This window comes from Nyctibius grandis, chromosome 7 (genome assembly GCF_013368605.1).
Source record: "Nyctibius grandis isolate bNycGra1 chromosome 7, bNycGra1.pri, whole genome shotgun sequence".
In the NCBI taxonomy this organism is placed as follows: Eukaryota; Metazoa; Chordata; class Aves; order Nyctibiiformes; family Nyctibiidae; genus Nyctibius; species Nyctibius grandis.
Genome location: NC_090664.1, coordinates 5,953,144 through 5,972,592, shown reverse-complemented (window position 1 = coordinate 5,972,592; position 19,449 = coordinate 5,953,144). Strand labels below are relative to the sequence as shown.

The window sequence follows — 19,449 nt, the reverse complement described above, 5'->3', positions numbered from 1 at the left end:
ACTTAATATGTGATACCCATTGTCTGTGGATTTCAGCGGGACAGTTCCAGTTTTACAGAAGACTGTTCCATCTAGTGGCTGCAAACAACAGTGGCAGAATGTCGCCAGCTGACTCAGTGTTAGCAGGCTTAGCACTCCTGTTTTACCTCGATGCCTCCTCCTGCCTCACGCCTTTTACCACTCTCGGAAGGCCCTGAGATGGCTCCAGGTTGAGGGAGAATAGGGCTTGGGCATCCCCTGGGAGGCGTGACCAGGCTGTGGGACGAGGAGGCAGGTCTTGCTCACATGCTCAGGGAGTAGCCAATTGCCAGCACTGGGGTCAGGAAGGAATTTTCCCCCGGGGCACATTGGCACTGGTCCCCGGGGGTTTTTTGCCTTCCTCTGCAGTATTGAGCATGACCACTTCAGTGTCAGGGCTCCTCTGCTCCCTTTTGCCTGGGTTACCGCCTGCTGCTCATGCACCACGAAGATGGCCTCTCGTGTCCTGCAGCTGGGGGAGGAAGGCTTTTTTCCCCCCACGGTGGCCTAGCCAAGTATCCCTGGGGGTTTTTGCCTTCCTCTGCAGCACTGAGCACGGCCCCTTGCCAGGGCTCCTTTGGGCCCTTTTGGCTAGGTGCCTGCTTCTCCTGTTCCACGCAGGTGGCCCTCGTGCCCCATATCTGGGGGGAGGAAGCTCTCTAGACTCCCAGGGCAGGCCCCAGGGTGGCCCCCGGGGGTTGCTTCTTGTCCTCTGCAGCACTGAGCACAGCCCCTTGACAGGGCTCCCCTGGGCCCTTTTTGGCCAGGTTCTTGCCTGCTGCTCTTGCCCCTCCAAGGCCCCACTCGTGCCCTGGCTCTCTCGGGCTCTCTTGCCCAGTGCAGGTTTGGAGCACAAGCGAGCTCTGCTCTTCCCTTGGCTCCATCACCCCAGGGGTTCTTGCTTGTGCAAAACAGCCCGTGCTCAGCAGGGCTCCAGGCTCGCTGCACCATCCCGAGCTGCCCCTTTGCAGCTCTCCCCACGTGCAACACAAGTGCCGGGCAGGCACGAGAGCGCTTTTCATGCATCGCTGCCCAAGAAGCACAGCGACGGAGCGAGTCTGGGAAGGCAAAAAGGGTGGTTGTCATCGCTAGGTGTCCTGCTTTGGAAAATACCCCACCCCTCCTCCTCTTCTTCTTTTGTGGGTGGTCGGTCCTGATCCTCATTCATCACGTTCTCACCCTTCAGGAAGCAGGGACTGCTTGGCCTCTATTCCTGCTGCTACTTTCTGTAGCTGTGACCTGCCTTTGCCAGACAGCAAGGGATGTTTTCTCTAAACTGAAGAACACATCAGCCTGCTCCTGGCTACACATGTGCGTTGTGTTAATGCTTGTGAGCATCGTCTCTGAAACAGATTCAGAAAAAGAAAATACAATCCTGTTTCCACTTGTAACCTTTGTGTCATGTGTCCTTGAAAGTGTTTTTGGAGCTGAAAAAAAACAGCACTTCCACTTGCTTTTTGCAAATTTGTGCAGATGGTCCAATTATCTCAAGATGATCACCCCCATCAGTAGGTACATGCCTCCTTCCCACAACGTGACAGAGCCAATGCCTAGGCTGGGACATGATTTTCCATTCGATGCCTTCTGCTAGTGCAGTGTTGGGAAGAAATGTCATCAGATATTTCCTCAGCACGTACTGGTAGGGAAAGGAGGAGGTAGGAAGAAGAAGAGAAGGGAAGGAGGGGAGGGGAGGGAAGGGAAGGGTTTTTTGTTTTAAATGGGTTTTGCTCATGTGAACAATTAGGCTGTTACCTGCATTTATGTTGAAAAAAATAAGATAAAGCAGTGAGACACCCTGTTGTACATGCTACAGGATGTCTGCTGCAAAACTAGAGATAGTTTTATGGCCCTCTTCACCTTCATTTATAGAGCTAAATGTTTGGCACCTCTGAAAAGTTAACCCCCATAAGTTCTGAGGCAGAATTTTCTACTTTAGTCATAGGTTCATCATATCACCTTCCCAGGCATTATCAAGTTATTTAAAATGTTAGCTTCCATCCCTGAGTGGGGTATGGCATGAATGGGTTTAGTTTTCTTTTAGAATTAGGAGCTGTCCCAAGAGCAGCAACTTGGTGGCAATGCCTGCAAGGGCACTTGGAGGATGACGGAAGATTTCTTGCAGCAGAAGTACTTGTGCAAATTTGGTCTCTGGTTTCATGTTCTTTGCTATGCTGACCTCTAGGGAAACTTTTCTGTAAAATGGTTTGCCAAAGCGTTTGTATAGGGAGCTATCATGACTTCAAACCAGCCACTGCCCTTCTTACTTTAGCGACAAGGTGTTTGGTGTCAAATCCAAAGTAGGCCTTCACATGAAGCTGCAAGATATTTGCTGCTCCCTCAGCTGCTTCCAGCATGCTTGAGTGAGTCAAGGTGTTGGTACATCCGAGCAGGGCCCAGTCAGCAGAGGAATTGCATCCTGAGTTAAGAAACAGAGTAATTGTTCTGAATATTTAAAAATTTGAACAGGACTCTGTGCTCTGAGTCTGTGGAGGGCACCATATATATTTTCATCCATTGCTAAGTGCTTCAGCAATGGATGAAGTTGGTATCAATCACTTAAGCTCTAGCCTGACAGCTTTGGGAAGAACAGATCGCTTTCCCAAAGGAGCTGGGGTCAATGGCAACTGTGCAAGTGTCTTCCATCAGCAGGCAATGAGCCTGTTTCAGAAGGGATGTTTCATGGGCTGAAAAGCCAGAAAGCTCTGCTCAGTTTGATGCTTCTTAGCAATAAAGCCCAAAGAAAGGAAATAGAAAACTAAAGGCATGGATGGAAGAGAATTTTTTGTTTCAAAAGGAATGTTTAAAGGAGAAGAGCAGATGTTAAGAGACACATGCATATTCCATAGGAAAAGCCTTGGGAGATCTTGCTTCTTTTTCTCCTGATATTCAAACAGGGAAAATTTGCTGACAGTTGCATACTAGGAGCATTTTTTTCTAGATGGAAAAGGGTGAAGGTGAGTCATATTAATTAGCAATGACCATTCTAGAGCAGTGAATTTTTTTCTCTCTCACATAGCCTGCTTCAGGCTCCTACCTCAGTTTTTTGCTCAAGCAGAAGATCTGAACACCACCCCAGTGAGGAAAGTTTCATACAGTAGACTATTACAAAAGCCAAAACCCTAACAGTAATTAATTAGCTATGAAGACATATGATGGAAAAGTTCACAGAGAACTACATCACTTTCATAAACAATGAAATCCCTTTCATAAATTGGGGAAACTCCATCCCTTGCTGGACTTCAGTTTGGTTTCTTCTACGAGCAGATTACTCCAAACCCCCATTCTTTTCATGAATAAAACTCCATACATTTCCAGGTTGTGTTTATTGTCTGTTCATAACTTTCTGCACTATGTCTCTTAGTGCAGATAGTTCTTTCTAGGTATTTATCTCCTTTCATACCCTCAAGTTAAATTTACAGAGCAGTGTGATTTCCTCCTTGTCTTTGTTATGCTAGACTACCCATGCTCTGCCAGTCTCCCCTGAAATTAAGATCTTGATATCACTGATGATATTCATAGCCTTTTCTGCTCCTGTTGTGAATTCACCTTTCTCTGAATAAGAATGACCAGAACAGACACAGACTTAATGATCTCACAGTGACTTAAAGACAGCATTAATCTCTCTCAGCTCTTTTCTAGTGTTTGGGTTGCATTTGCCATTTCACTGGTAAATCCACTTGTCTCCTGATCAACCAATACACAGGTTTTTATCCTTCTCTGTTTTTTCCAACAGCTGAGGTCCCCATTTGTAGAAACATTCTTCTGGTTGGGAAGAACAAGCACTGACATATTTAATCTAGCCAGCTTTTCCAGAGTGCCTTGGAAAACACGAATTATTGCACTTCAGTCACTAGACAATCTTAGGGCAAGATACAAATACAACTGCAATCAAGAAATGGCAGAGGTGGTAACAAAAAACACCCCAAACTAAACAAAAGACAGTATGTGTAGATCTCAGACTATTTTTGTAAAGTGGTTAGAAGACATGTGAATGCACACAGTACTTCAGAGAGTAAAAATAAGATGTCTTCTAAGACTTCCACACTTAACCAAAAAAAACCAAGCCCCCTCGGATAATGAGATAATTAAATTCAGGCCAAGTATTAGACACACCACCAAAATTTTAATTTCTAGCTCTCTGTGTGCTTGGGGAATGATATGGTTTTTGTCAGATAAAAAGCAGGTTGATACTGGAATACTGGAAACAAAACTTCAAAGAACACTAGATAATTGTTACGGCTCACGAGAAAAAGAGACACCTTTCCCCACCGCCACCCCCCAAAAAAACCCAAACAAACCAACCCTAAGGAAAAATCCCTAGCAGGTCAACAAAGAAACCCTGAGGAATTCTGCTGAAAAATGAAGATCCTCAAACTACTGAAAACTCTTCCTATATCTCTTTATCTTGATGGATTGACAGTTTGTCCTGCACCAGAAGGATGTTGCTAAGGTCTTTACACATCACGGTGACAAAGACAGGACACAGAAACTTTAAAAAAGGAAGGAAGCAAGTACAACAAAAACCTTAACAAAACAAGAAGTGGTAACGTTGCCCATGAAGCATGTAGCACAGCCTCCTCCTTAGTGCATGACCAGCTCAGCATCTATTTGTATCAATTGTATTACACTAAAGATGGTGGATAGTCGCTAGAACAGACTCCTGGGAGCCTTAATGCGCTTTTGCAGATCCAACAAAGTATTTGAGTAAAAAACAGAATATGAGATGAGGTTTTAAAAAGATTTTAGAGTTACCTAAGTGTTAGCCCAAGTTCCCTCCATGGGATGGCTACTAGGGAAGTCCTTTTCTAAGGGCTCATTTTCTAGAACTGGCATCCAAATACTTTTGGAGCTGGTGGTATTTTGGCTGCACCGTTCCAAGTGTTTTTCTCCAGTGTTTACCACTGTTTTCATGTGCTGACCATATGATAATACCTTACAAGAGAAGAGGTACCTGCAAACACCATTCCTATGGCCATTCCTTTAGCTGCTTGTGGAACAACCATGACCTGACCTCTTCAGAGCACTGATTCCCACACCACTGCAGGTGCCACTGCCAAAACATATCTTCTAACCTAACGTGGTGCTCCTTTCCCTCCTATTTATTCTTCCCCACTAAGCCTTGTGGAAACAAGCTGTGACGCATCTTAGATTTTCTGGCTCTTCAGGAAGCCAACAATTGGCACTATGTCATCAATATCTTCAACGCTTCTGAAGGATTTCATTCTCTGAAAGGAATCTGTTTCAAGTTGGTTTGTTATGTCAGGAACCTATGGATTTCTATAGGTTTTCACTGTCAAATCCTATGCTGCCATCACCTGACAGCTGAGAGCTGCCAACACTGACATGACTGCTGTTGGCAAATCCTTCTACAACCTGGTGTAGCCAATTTCCAAGCAGAGTAAACTTGCTGTCATTAGCAGCTTAGCTTCTAGTTAAGAAGCTTCTCTGACAAGTCATGAGGCTCACTCCACAGGTGACAATGCCAGCGCTCTACTGCTAATCACATAACTCTTTCAAATAATACGTTCTTGCTCCAGAAAAGCTAGTGAATGCTTAGGAGTAAACTGGAAATTGCAGCCTGTGTTGAATTGCCCAGATCTGTCCTGTGTAATTATCCATGGTCTCTACAACTGCCTCTGTGATGTAGGGTTGTTGGCTTTCTGGGGTTTGTTTTTGTTTTCTTAATGTGACAGAAGCCTGACGGTGTACTTGTTTTGCTAAGCGTCCTTCTGTGTGTGCCGCAACACTCACCGGAGAACCTCTTCGTAGTCGCTGAATATTCATGTACACTATGAGCAGCAAAGGATATCAGCAAAGCTGAGAACAGCCTCCAGGCCACTATGGAAAGATAAACTATTCCACAATAGCCACAGTCTGGGAAGTACGGCACTTAACACAGTGGGGAAGATATGAGGTGTGCTGCTACTGACCCCCAAGTTGCACAGAATTTTCACGATGCAGAGCATGTTCATAAATAAAAACAGTTTGACAAAGGATAAATGCACCGTCATCTAGGTCAGAGTAACCCTTCTTGGACAGTGACCTTCTCTCCTGAAACGGCAGGCAGGCCAGCGTACCAGGCTCTTTCTTTCACCATCCTATGGGACATTGTTAAAGAAGAGAAAAATGACTGTGATTGTTTTCCATGCAGCATGCATCTTAAGAGAAAACCTGAAGGAAAATGCATGTGTGTGTGTGCATAACTAGAGAAATATGTAATGAATGCTTTGATGACAGTGTTTGTAAGAAATGTGAGTTGAAACAGAGAGGTGAAGGGTGGAGTAAAGTAACACACTTGTAAAAGGAGGCTTGCTGGAAGTGGGTGATGTACAGGACCTGGACAGGAGGAATAGTTTTGCTTGGGTTTAGAAAACGAGAGGAAACCATTGGAGGGATTCAAGCAGTTGAAATACAACAGTGAAAAAGAGGTGAGGACTTTGGGTTTTGTTTAAAATCATGTTTTACACAGAAACATAACCGATACATATGTAAGCTAGCTAACAACAATTAGATAGCAAGGTGGCCAGAAGACTATTAAATCCCTAAGGGAAGACAACAAATTCTGCTTTTAAAGCACTTAGGATGACACTCAAGATGCTATGGCAGATATACCTAATGAAAAAAAATCAGCTCAAGAAGCTGAGCTGAAGCATAGGCAGCAGAGTGGCAGCTCCAGTCAAGAAATTTAATAAAATCATGAAAAAGCAAAAGGTAGGGAGGGCAGAAAAAGGGAAGAAAGAGCTTGAGACTTCATTAGAGTCTGAAATCAGAAGTTAAGAAGTTTGAAAGGAAACCTGAAATACCCTAAATTGAAGTTAGTTTCAGTAGTGTAAGATAGCAAAAAAATATTTATTTTTCAGGAAGCAATGAAATCGCTTTACTGTTCAGGGTTAAGCAAAGCATGCTTTGTAATAGGAGTGATTTCCTCCCAGGTGCTAGTTCAGCAAGAGTTCTTACCCCCCCAAGTTAATAACCGGGACCTACGTTAAATAAACCAGGAAAAATCACCTGGCCAAAGGCTTTTCAACAGTGCCTTCTGGAGCCCCCTTTCAAGTTGGGCCAGCTATCACTCCTTGGTTGCACTGTGCATTTTTTTTCTCCAGTGACTATTTTGACTAAAGCAAGTCAAAATAGCAGGCAAACAACCCTTTACCTTGCAAAACTCTCCTGAGTAATATTAAATATTACAAAAATTTAGCATGCATTCATTATTATAGGAGACATCATAGGCCTGACTGGACCCTTAATGTGTTGCGCTGCCATTCTCCGCTCTCATAGCTGAAGCCAAGCAATCAAAGAACCACCCCAAGGCAGGCAAAGTGCCACACAGCCCTGCCCCGGGGGCTGGGTGAGGCCAGGGTACCACTCTGCTTCGCAGGGTTAAGAAAGAGGAAACGAAATAAGATTGGTGTTAAGGCTGTTCCTTAGGATCAGTCCTAAGGATTGAATTAACTCTCCAGCATCTCTCCTAGTCTATAGGCTGTTCCAGGAAGGAATGGCTTTATTACTGTGGAATATCCTGAGTGTTTCAGACAATATTGATTGGATGGAGAAACCAGTTTTATCCTGTTCCTTGTTCCACTGTCAGACTGGGGAAGAACATTGGCCACTTAGAAATAAGCTTTCACTGTAGAAAGCAGACTTTAGTTCAGTACTCACTCGAAAACAGTTAAAATGATGCTCCTGTTATATTCACTGGATTTGCTTTGGTGATTGGGAACTAATACTAGTTAGTACACTGGGTAAACTGTGAAGGGTGAAGGACATCACTTCCCCTAGAGTGACCAGGCCACTTCATATGAATACTGTAAATGAACAAAATGTGTAACTCCCACGATCTTGCTAAAGCAAAAACCTCTCTGTTATACTGTGTAGGATACTGTTTGGTTTTACCTGATTTGCAATTACGCAAATTCTTAATTTTGTGAAGAAAATACTGGTGTTGCTCTGTGGAACAAAGCAGCACAAAGAGGAGACCTGCTCATGTGAGATTCTCTGCATTATATTGACTTTTAAATTAAAAAATAAAAGGATAGGGTGATGGTAAGCCCAAATCTGCCTTCTGCTTCTTGCTGTTAACAGCAATCAGACTGAGGATGTCCTCAGCCTGAACTGCTTTAGTGATACCATGCACCAGCACTTAAATTCACTTAGACTTACAGCAGGGCCGCGTGACAGTAGTAGCGAACTTGGTATATCACAAGTATGTTATTAAGTCTCTTCTTATTGCTGCTTTTGACTGAACCACCAAGAAAACAAAATACACCAAAGCATGTTCATTTTTTAATACTTCTTTAGCAACTCTGCTGATTGTGACCAATAGCAATGACTGAGCACTTTGTTAGCAGGAAGGAAACCTTTTTTTGCAGTCTGTTTACATCTTCTTGCACGCATCACTAAACCTTGCGCTTAAATCTCTTCCTTTATCTAAGAGAAGAAATAATTTTGTCCTTCACCTGTGAGTTTGTGGGTTTTTTCACTTCCCTTTCAAACTCCAAACATTTGAGAGAGAGGCCTGAAAATGAAAACTGTAATTGTTCTCTCATATCCCTTACGCATGCTGTAAATTCTGGTGAGCTGATAGCCTATACATGAATTGGCTTGACTGAAAATTACAAATGTATTGCCCAAGTTGCCTTACTTTACTAGAATATTATAAATACTAAATTTTCAGTCAATTTCACTTAAGGGAGGAATTTATAAATGACATTTTAGTGGTCTCACTATGCTCACATAAGCCAGCTGGTGATTACTTTGGTTCTTTCCTGGAAACGTCTTCATCCATCACTTCTCCACTTGCAGATCTCAAGGTGGCGTGCATCTCTGCTTACTGCAGTTCTGCCCTGGCCCTGGATCTCATCTGAGCCCTCGGCTCCTGTTATCACTGTGTAGCATCACGTACAGCGGGGCAGGCACCAGCTGGGTATTTCCTCATGTTGTGCCTGAGCAGAGGAAAACAGACTTGCTACCAAATTGAATTAAAACTTTGTTATTAGATTACATCCTTCATATGCAAATTACTAATTGGACAGGAATTTACGCTTTAGCTAGCTAGTGGAGAGTTCAGAGCTACTTTTTATCAGGTGTGGTGGAAGCCTTTCTATACACTTGTAACTGAAAGAAATCTCTTTTCTAATACAATTAAAGGAAATTTCAGTAGCTTGCCTCTGCAATTTTGTCTTCTGAGGTGACACGTGTGAAATCTTTCAGTGTAGAAATACACAGAAAACTCTTAAATACTTTGTTTTGCAAAAATGTTTAAAACCACGGTTGTTCTCCCTTCGTCATATAATGAATGAATTACCCTGCAAACTTGATATGCTGTCCACCACAGCATGTCACTCATAGGCTTTCCAGAGTGCTGATTCTTGGAGCGTTACAGGCTTTCCTGTTTTTAATGCTGATTTCAACCACGCAAAGCTCTTAGGGTAGTAATACTGCAAACCGGGGGAAGGTGGAAAGGTCAAGCTTGTGTGTTTTTCTGACACTTTCTAACAGACTGTACAGGCGATTTACATTCTACTACAGCATTTTAAATTGAAAGCCACCAGTAAAACATCAACACACCTTGTATGGTAAGCCAGAACGAGCTTCCCGCTATGCTGCTCATGATCTGAACGGGGCAGGCGTGCGGCCACAACAAAGTATTTTTTGGCTTGAGTATGTATTTATAAATATATACTTAATGGATATATAGATGAATGTAAATGAAGTATACATGGCTTGAACGTTAGAAATTTTAAACGGAGCTCTGCCGTAGCACCCAGCAGCGGCTGGGCTGACGCACCCACACACCGCCAGCCAGCGACCCCCGCTGTGGAAGAGACGCGGAGATGCTGCGGCCTCGGGCCGCCCGTCCTCAGCGTATCCCGTGGAAAAGCGCCCCACGATCCGCGATCCCTCAGCACTGAAAACCCCCCTGGCTGCCCGCGACGCCTCGCCCACCGCCCCCCTTCCTCCTCCACCCCATCTGCCCGCGGCCTGGCACAGGGGCCTCCCCAAGGACCTCCACCGCTCCAGCTCCGGCCCCCAGAGAACGCCAGGGCGGTCATAAAGGAGAAGGCCCGGTAAGGCCGGCAGCCCCGGGCTAGGGCTGGGCCAGGCCAAGCTCCCCTCAGCGACCCCGCTCCTCTCTACCGGAAGCGACCTTTGACCCCACGCCCGGAAGCTCCACTTCCCTCCGCCCGCGGGGGAGCGCGGCGCAGTTACCGCGAGCAGCGTGATCTCGCGAGAGCAGCCCGGGACGGGGAGAAGTGGGGGGGGGGGTGTGAGATCTCGCGAGAGCCGGGCGGCTCTCCCGGCTCCGGGCATGCGGGCGAGGGCGGCAGCCCCGCGCGCGATTGGAGGGGCGCGGCCCCCCCCTCCGCCGCCGGCTCCGCGCATGCGCCGGGCGCCGCCGGGCCGTGTCCCCGGTGCGTGTGTATGCGTGTGTCACCCCCGTGCAGTGCCGAGGCCGCGCGAGCGCTGCCGGCCGCTGGCGACTCGGGACCGGGCACCTGGGAGCCGCCGGGCAGGGTAAGCGGGCTCGGGGCCAGCGCACGGCCGCACGCCGCCTCGGATAGCCCGCCCGGAGGCGGCCCGGCACGGCCTGACCCCACCGCCCGTCCGGGGAGCGGGTGCGGGAGGAGGCGGCGGCGCCGCGGCCCGCGCACTGCGTTCGCACCTCCGCGCAACGCCGCCCGGCGCCAGACGAGGCAGCCGCGGCCCGGGATGGAGTGAGGAGGCCGCCGACAGGAGACACTTCCGCGTTGCGGGAGGCCGCGCCGGGCCCGCGGGAGGCTCCCGCCGTTCCGCCGCCGCCGCCGCGCCGGCCAGCGCCCGCCCCCAGCCCCGGCGGCGGCCCCGGCCCGAACGCGGGTGGCGCGAACCCCTGTGTGGCGGCGCGGCCCCATGTGAGGCGGCGCGGCCGGGCGGGCTGCGAGGCGGGCCGGGCCCCGGCGGCCGGCCGGAGAGCGAGGGAGCGAGCGGGGCCCCGGTGCCGGCCGGCGGGTGTCCCCGTGTGTCTGCACGGCGCCGGGTCTCCATGGCGCCGGTAGCGCCCTGAGGGCGGCGGCGGCGGCGGATTCCCTAGGCCGCGTCCTCGTCCGTGAGTGAGCTCGATGCCGAGCACCTCGGACGCGGCGGCCGGCGGGAGCGGGGGAAGCCGGGGCTGGGGGAGCGGCGGCGGCAGCAGCTCGGCGGTGGAGGCGGCGGCCGACAAGAAGCGGCTGCATCACCGGAGACGGAAGCGTTTCGCGGCCCAGCCGCAGCCTCCCCCCCCGCCGCCGGCCCCTCACCCGCTGCTCTTCCCGCTCCTGCAGCCGCCCCTCCTGCAGCCCCCGCTCCTGCAGCCGCCGCTGCCGCCGCAGTCCCTGCTTTTCCTGGCGGCTACCGGCGCCTCCTCCTGCTGCGGGGACGGGGGGGAGCGGAAGCGGCCGCGGGGCAAGCGGCGCTCGGGCTCCCGGCACAAGCGGCGGCGGGGCCGCGGGGGAGGCGGCGGCGGCGGTGGCGGCGGCGGGACCCAGGAGGCGGAGAAGCGGCGCGGTAGCGGCGGGCTGAGCACGCTGGTAGAGGAGTACGACGACGTGAGCTCCCAGTCCGAAGGGCTGGTGGGCGGCGGCGCGGCCGGCGGCGGCGCGGGCAGCGGCGGGGGGAGCCCGGCGTCCTCCTCGGGCGGTGGCGGCGGGACCCAGCGGCAGAGGGGCGAGGCGGAGCGGAGCGGCCGGTCCCGCCGGGAACACCGCGGCAGCAGCGGCCGCTCCAAGGAGCGGCACCGGGAGCACCGCCGGCGCGGGGAGGAGAAGGCGCAGCAGGAGGGGGCGTCGGCGGGCCGCGGGGGAGCCGAGGCTTCCTCGTCCTCCAAGTCCCGCAGCCGCCACAATCACAGCGGGGGCCAGGACCGGGAGGGACTCAAGAGCAGCGGCGGCGGCAGCGACGGCCGCAGGAAGGGCTCCCTCGCCTCGCCCGGCAGCGGCAGGAAAGAGCGGGAGAGCAAAGCGCACCGGAGCCGGACTAAAGCGGCCAAGGAGCCGCCGTCGGCTTACAAGGACCCGCCGAAGGCCTACCGAGATGACAAGCCCGAGCCCAAGGCCTACCGGCGGCAGCGCTCGTCCCCCAGCCCCGGCCGGGACGACAGTCCGCCGCTGCACCGCTCCTCGCAGAGTCAGCGGAGCCGCAAGTCGCTCAGCCCGGTGGGCGGCCGCTCGCCCCTCAGCCCCTACAGCCGCCGTCGCTCCCCCAGCTACAGCCGGCACAGCTCCTACGAGCGCGGCGGGGATGTATCGCCCAGCCCCTACAGCAGTTGGCGCAGGTCGCGGAGCCCCTACAGCCCCGTTATCCGGTGAGTCCGGGCCGGGGGGAGGGAGGGGAGGAGGAGGGGAGTCGGGTCACGGCTGGGGCTGGGCTGGAGGGCAGGCCGGGGAGGCTTGTGTCTAGCAACAAAAGGCCTGGGGTGGGGGAAAGGGGAGCAGGACACATACAAAGATTTTCCTGTCCTGTCTTGGGGAGAAAAGGAGATATGGGTGCCTATAGCACTCCTGCAGCTAGTTTCTCTCCGTGGGAGACCACCTAGCTAGAAAGAGGCTTTTTAAATATTAAAGGACATGAGAACGTTTTCAGATGAGAGAGATTGAATGAAGATGCTTCTCAGAGGACAGGTTTGCTGAAGGTCCAATTTTGATTTTTAAGTCGTTGTGTACAAAGTACAGAGATTCTTAGGTACGTTTTGATGTATCCTGTTCCCCTGTATAAAAGGATGCGTGTTAAATATATTTGTGTTCAGTTTAATTCCCCCTAATCTAGAGAGCAAACAAGCTGACAGGCAATTTGTGTTGCGAGTGTTTCTTGTTCTTTTTAGAGGTCTATAGAAAGGCTTTCTGTTTTGTTAGGAAAAGGAGCCAGTGTCAAGTTTCCTTAAATTGTCTTTCGTGCTTTATACAACCTGTGAAAATGTGTGTAAGCTCTTTTCCCATAAGCTTATATATGTGTATATACTTGACGTGTGCTTACAAATAATTTTCTTACTGTTAGTTAGTGGGAACTCGGAGTGTAAAGGTCAGTGTTGCTGTGACTCTTTGAGTTTTATATGGAGAGGAAACGTGGGCGTGGGCTGTATATCTCTAATCAGATACAAACGGTGTTAATTAAGAATTAAAGGTCTTCAAAATACTTAAACTTGCAGCAAAACTGCTGGGAATTAAAAGTATTTGCTTAGTATGTATTTATAACTGGAGATTCTTGTTTCCTATATTGGAATCTTGCTGTTGCCTCATTGTTTATAGGCTTACTTAAATTCACATCTGGACTTCAGTTTTAAATGTATAAGGTGATGTGCTATGCCATCGTCAAGAATTTTTTTTTGCAAGGTATTACCTGGTGGGTTGGCTGAGAGCTGTTCTCTGGTGTTCCTGATGAGCACGTTGCATTGGTTACCATTTGGGGTGTTCCACTGTGTATCTGGTGAGGATGCTGAAGCCACTCCTGGTTTTAACCTTACCTGTTGGTAAGGTCTGTTGTCCTGGGTATGCATCGAATGCTGTTTAAAGAGTCAAGTAACAAAACTGCCCTACTATGTTCAGAGGGGTACATCAAAGGTGCCTTTGGGAAAAAAAAATAGTGATTGTTTTAAGGTATGGTTGTAGGGAATAATTTTGTAAACAATAGGGTGTTTCGAGCAGAAAACACTGAGTGCTTTGAAAAAACGCATGTTGTCATCGTCATCGGCATTGTTGTTCTGTGAGAGCCTGTTACAAGTGGTTAAGGATGCTCTTTAAAGATGATTTGAATACTGGAATAGTAGGAATATGATGTGCGTAGTTTGACTTAAATACTCTAGGAATCGGATTATTTTCTGTAGATGCTTATATCCTGGAATAAGAAAGCTAATAATGATGAGCAAAATTACGTACGCTAGGTTTGCACTTAGGAATAGCTGTACTGGTCAGATTGACAGTCCAGGTAGTTTAGGATCCTGTCTTACGCACTGGCTGCTAGGGCTGTAGTAGAAGGTGCAGGAGGTGTTGTACAGGGGCAGTTACAGAACAAAGTTTTGGAGGAGTGTTGTGTTTTTTTTGTCTGTTGGTAGTGGGCCTGTGATTTGAAGCATGAGAGTTTAAATCTCCTGATTTTTGCATTGTCTCTGTGGTAAGTCTGTAAATCTTCCTTCAGCTGCAGATCTGTTTCTGGGAGTTAGCTTTGTGACTTCATGCCTGCCTTCCTCCAGTTAACCTCTAATTTGCCTCACCTCTTTAACTGCGTACATATAAATTACTTTGTTAACAAATGCAGGTTGTCAGATTTACTGGAGAGGGATTGGAATGGCCAAGTGAAAAGAAGAGGTCGCTCTATGTAGAAAGCGAGGTTGGTCTGTCTGAATGTGACATTCGTTGTAAAAATGTCATTGTCATAGAAAACGAAAGAAACCAAAAGTGTGAAGATAAGCTCAGTCGTTCATAATGTTTGCCTGGTGTGGAGAAATGCAAGCTAGTGTTTGCTGTCATACAGCTATTATGCATTATATGTATTGTGGTGGCAGTGGGGAAATAAAGACAGGAAGGTATTTATACAATTGTTTTAGCCATTCAGAACTGTCATAATCGCTTTTTTTTGCTTGACTCTATGGTACTGTGCCCAAAATGCTGAAAATTTTTTGCTGTGATGTTTAGATTATGGTATATTGGCCTTAGACTTGATAAAATATTACAGTTTTGTGAAGGCAACAGCTTCTTACAGCACCTGTCGTCTTCATCGGGATGATTTAAAGACTTAATTCTGGGCTTGTATCCAGCTATAATGGTGTCGAGACAGTAGGAACGTTGTATGTGACTGAGCATTCCAGGCTGCAAGTCTTTTTGCTCTTTTCATTCGATATCTCATACATGTGTCTTCCGTAATGTTACATAAATTATCTAGTTATTTTGGTATGTAGAAAATGAGAATGAAGTGGTTCTAGCACGCTTGGAAAGCTTGTGTGTCTAGTGCTGATTTTTTCATCTAGGTCTCTGAGCTGCTTAGGGAGAAACTTCTAGTAAACAGTTGAAGAGAAACAAGTGAAATCAGCTTCACTCATTTGAGTCCCTGGTTTTCTCAGCAGCAGCATCAGTGCGATTGCTCTGAGTTGAGTTTTGAATTGCAGTAGTGGCTCTGACTGCTGTCTTTCGATGATGTTGCCTGTATGTGGGTTCTGAAGAGAAGCAAAGACACTACATATGCGTTCCACACTTGGAAAATTCTCTTTGAATGGTAGACTAATTGCCTTTTCCATTATAATAGCAGTAAACGCCTGTGTTGTGGAAAACTGATTGAGCTGTTTCCACTTGTTGGATGGAACTTCTTGCTGCTGGTGGATTTGTATTACTGTGTTTTCTTGTGGATAGCAACACAGCTGTTCTAAAGTAGCACATGCACAGTTTCAAAATTGAAATTCTGTCATAATACCAAAAGTATGAGGTATTTATTTCACTACTGATAAGCTGACTGGATTCTTTAAAAAATTCACAAGAAAGTAGAGGCAGGGGGTGGGGGGAGAGAAGAAAACCCCATGGTTGACAAAATAAGCAGACAGTCTCTCTGTGGAAACTAGTTTAGGATGAAAATGTAGGAAGAGAAGAACTATTTTTCATAACTTTAGTCAGGTCATATGCTATGTGATCACACATTTAATTCAGTTAACTGTATAGATGAGTAATCACATTTTTCCAAATTTGGATACACCTACCCATCTGCCTAGATAAAAGTAAGTGGGTGGGGCACTACTAGCATAGTACTACTGTGTGCGTGGATGTTGCTTATAGGAAAAATACATTTCTTATTGGTACTATAGAGCCATCTCATTCTCTAGCTGTAGCTGGTCTGTAGTAGTGAGGCTCTGTAAAATATGGGTCATTTATGTGCAAAACTAAAACAAGCATAGGGAAAATGGTAAAATACATATTCAGCTGGTAAATGCCTACTTTATGGAGAAGACATGTTTTCCTACACTGATGCAGAAATAGCTTCGAATCCAGTGATTCTGCTACTTTTGGACTTAAAGGAGTAGGAGAGACTTCATCCATTTTTTCCCTTTGTTTAGTTAAAATAGATTTTTTTTTTTTTTTTTTTTTTTTTTTACATAAAGCTCTCCAATCTTGTGTAGTAAAACTGTATTTTGCAGAATTTAAACCATGAAACTGAAGGTTTTCACTGTTTGGAATAGCTAATTTTTCCGGTGCATATTGAGGCTCTCACTCCAGTACATATTCTGAATTTGTTAAGATTTGTTTTGTTACTTGGTAGTGGACTTTGCCTTTTGCCCAGCCATGTTGATGTGCCTTTCCTATTCCTTGTTGCCCTGCTTCTTTCCTTACTGTGAGAAGGAACTTCATTTGAAAAAAAGTAACTTCTAATGTGTTTAGAGCACAGTGTTTGAATTGACTTGACTTTTTTCTGGTTGATTTCTTTGTAGGTGGAGTTCTCACCTGAGAACGTAGGGTTATAAAGCAGATTTAGGAAACAAATAAAATTCGTGTTCAGAATTTTTCAGTGTTCCTATGCTTTGGAGTTTCAGTGTTCCTATGTTTTGGAGACCCTTTGAAAGATTTACGGTTTGGATCAGTTATGTAGTCTTCATGCTCAAAGCAGCTGAGTAGGTGGTTGGTTGCAGAGCTGCTTAGAATATAACCTTGAACTAGGGGCTAGAGAAAATAATAAGGTATGAAGTGAGAGAGCACAATTACTGTTATGGCTTAAATAAATTAATGATACGTTTGCCTTCTAGTGCAACATGGAAAATCTATAGTATGAAGTAGAATTTTTTGTTAGGGTGATTTATGTTACTGAGTGATTATAAATGTCTTTGAAGATGTGTGGTGAAGCAAATTGATTCAATTTAGGTCTCTCGTTTCAAATACATTGACCTTCCCATGCAGAGGAAGATGGCAGTGCTTAGTGGTGCCTCGTTCACTGGTTGTCCGTGCAAGAGCTGGGCTACAGTGGGTGTTTTAACCTCCTTTGGTCGGTTCAGTTTATTGTTTTGCCACTCTTATTCTCATGAATCCCTTTGTGTTACGTCTTGGCAAAAAGTTGCTGACAAAATCAGTTCCCTTGTTCAACTCCGTAGACCCTGATATATGCTGAGTATAATACTGTTTGCACTTAGGTAACGTGTGTAGCTGGCTACTCGCATGTTGGATTTAGCTCACTCTTAAAGCGGTTAAGAAGAACAGAGGTTTTCAAGTTTGCAAACATGAGAAGATAACACATGACTGTTCTGATTTGTCACTAAAATGTAATGTGTTTTTTTGTATTAAAATAAAGGGAGGATGGGAATGGGAAAGAAAGAAGCACCTAGAAAGGTAGCATGGCAAGAAAAAACTTGTAAGCTGAGTGAGACCTGTATTCCTGGAAATCTGACGTGTGTAACTGTTGTTTTCCTTCCCTCTGTGCTTTCAAATATCAAGATAGTAAAATATAGCACTTTAAGTTACTATTTGGAATTCTTTCATTCTGTGCTTGAGAATGTAAGTGATATTACATCAGTAGACTTGTTTTGTTGAATTAATTGATAGATCTGTTTGGTAATGCATTAACCAGTGAAGTGCAGTAGGATGTTGCCTTCCGAGAAGGAGGAACATTGTAACAGTTTTGAAACTTGCAGCTAATAACACTTTGATATCTTAAGTAGTTTTTTATACAGTGAATAAGTACATTGTATTAGTTGTATTAGTTAAACAGAGAAAAAAAGAATACTGGTTTGTTCTGTGAAATCTAGGATGCCAGACAAAAAAATATTAAAAAGAAAAAATATTAAAAAGGAAAAAGTGATACCTAACCCAACATTTTTTATTATTATTATTTCTTGAGGTGGAGGGCAGCATTCTTTTTGTTGTTCTGAAAAATGGAGGAAAGCAGTGCTGAGTTTTGGGTTTGGGGTGACTTCCTTACTAGTGCTTTCTTCCTCTATCAGTTTCTTTAAATCTGCCTCTTCTCATATGTGTTTTGTAGACAATGTCTTGAACTTTTTGTTCTGGTTTCATTTTATAGCTAGACATAATACTATGTAATTACTTACATTTCCCTTTGCAGCTAATCTAGTTGTGCTCCTAGTCTCCTGTGTTGCTGTCTCTGGGGAAGCAAAAAAGGCAGCTTTATGTGAAGAACTTCTTAGTTCTAAAGCAAGCTAGTCCTGCTGATACTTATGGTTTTTAGGCAAATCTGTTTTCTTTTTTTTGGGTTTGTTTTTTCCCCCCCCTCCATATATTACAACAGACTGAAATCTGTATATGGTTCAGAAGTGATTTTATGAATGTCACGAAGTCTGGCAGCTATCCTCTCTGTAGGGCTATAGGCCTGTGTGAAATGAATTCAAGGTGCTGACAGAAGACTATTAATGGTTAAGCCTGGCAAAGGTACTTGTAAATGAGGCAGAACTTCTGGGTACAAATAGGAAGAAGCACTGAAAGAAACTTACCTGAAACAGCGGCTTCTTAGTAGTCTCTCCCCACGTGTGTTACCAGCAGATGCTGGTGCTTTTGGTTTGGGAGATTGGGGTGTGACCCTTAGGTTTAGTGCCCTTCCTGATCTCTCCAGGCTCGAGGAAGAAAAGTTTGGATTGTTTAGTTGGATTTGCTGCTTGCAATGCAGTTCTGTGCAGTTGTAGCCACTGTTCTTTTATTCCTGTTTACTGTGTTAAAAACAAACTCCTGACTAAAGACAAAGTAGTTGGTGGCACCTGAAGGTCAGATAAGGTGGTTTATATATGTATGTATGTGTGCACGCACACTTAATAGAACTCTGCTGGAAGATTTAGAGAGTACTGTACATTTCAGATGTCTCTCCTGGTGTTTTTTCAAGGTCCCAGTAAAATGTCAGCGTCCTGTTAAATGTCAGATACTGGCTATTGTGTGAGCCCATTTCTGTGCCGCTGTGACTTCATCTTTTATGTTAAACGAGTGTTAGCTCTGAACAGAGTGAATTGGCTGGTTTTATTATTTATAAGACAGTATTTATCCACTGAGTTCTGCATACACTTCTGAAGAAAAGCTTGTAAATGTCCATAGTTTTGATTTTATGCCATTTTTATAGATGGAAACTTGTACATACGTTTTGTCTAGCCTGGAATGTTCTCTTGGGGCTTTTGAACTAACGCTGACGAAAGAGAGAGTTGAATATTTGAAAAGACCGTTATGCTGATGAAAACATCAGGTTTTATTATTGTAACTTGAATAACTAGCACTTTGTCAAAGCAGCCTTTTTCTTAAGATCTGGCGTTTGTATGTTTAGTTGAAAATATTGATGTTTTTGCTTTAACTCCCTTGGGTCTAGCCCAGTGGACAAGGTACAGCAAGGGATTCTTGCAAAGGTCTTTGCGATGCTGAAGTAAGTTCTAGTTTGTTATTAGCACAGACATGCACTATGTAATGCAACACAAATTCTTTTGCTGACATAAAGTTAAATAATGAAAAACTTTTGGGAACA

At 46.2% G+C, this 19,449-nt stretch overlaps 1 protein-coding gene across 4 annotated transcripts in view; it reads left to right on the top strand.

Moving 5' to 3' along the window:
• The first annotated feature begins 10,927 nt into the window (after positions 1 to 10,927).
• CDK13 (cyclin dependent kinase 13) overlaps positions 10,928 to 19,449 on the top strand; it is a 45,806-nt gene continuing 37,284 nt past the window's right edge. For 3 of the 4 annotated variants that reach the window (XM_068405411.1, XM_068405410.1, XM_068405408.1), the window contains exon 1: positions 10,928 to 12,337. In XM_068405411.1, the coding sequence (XP_068261512.1) occupies positions 11,118 to 12,337 (1,220 nt within the window). In that variant the 5' untranslated portion in view covers positions 10,928 to 11,117. The remainder of the gene's footprint in view (positions 12,338 to 19,449) is intronic. The other variant, XM_068405409.1, reaches the window with a different exon arrangement.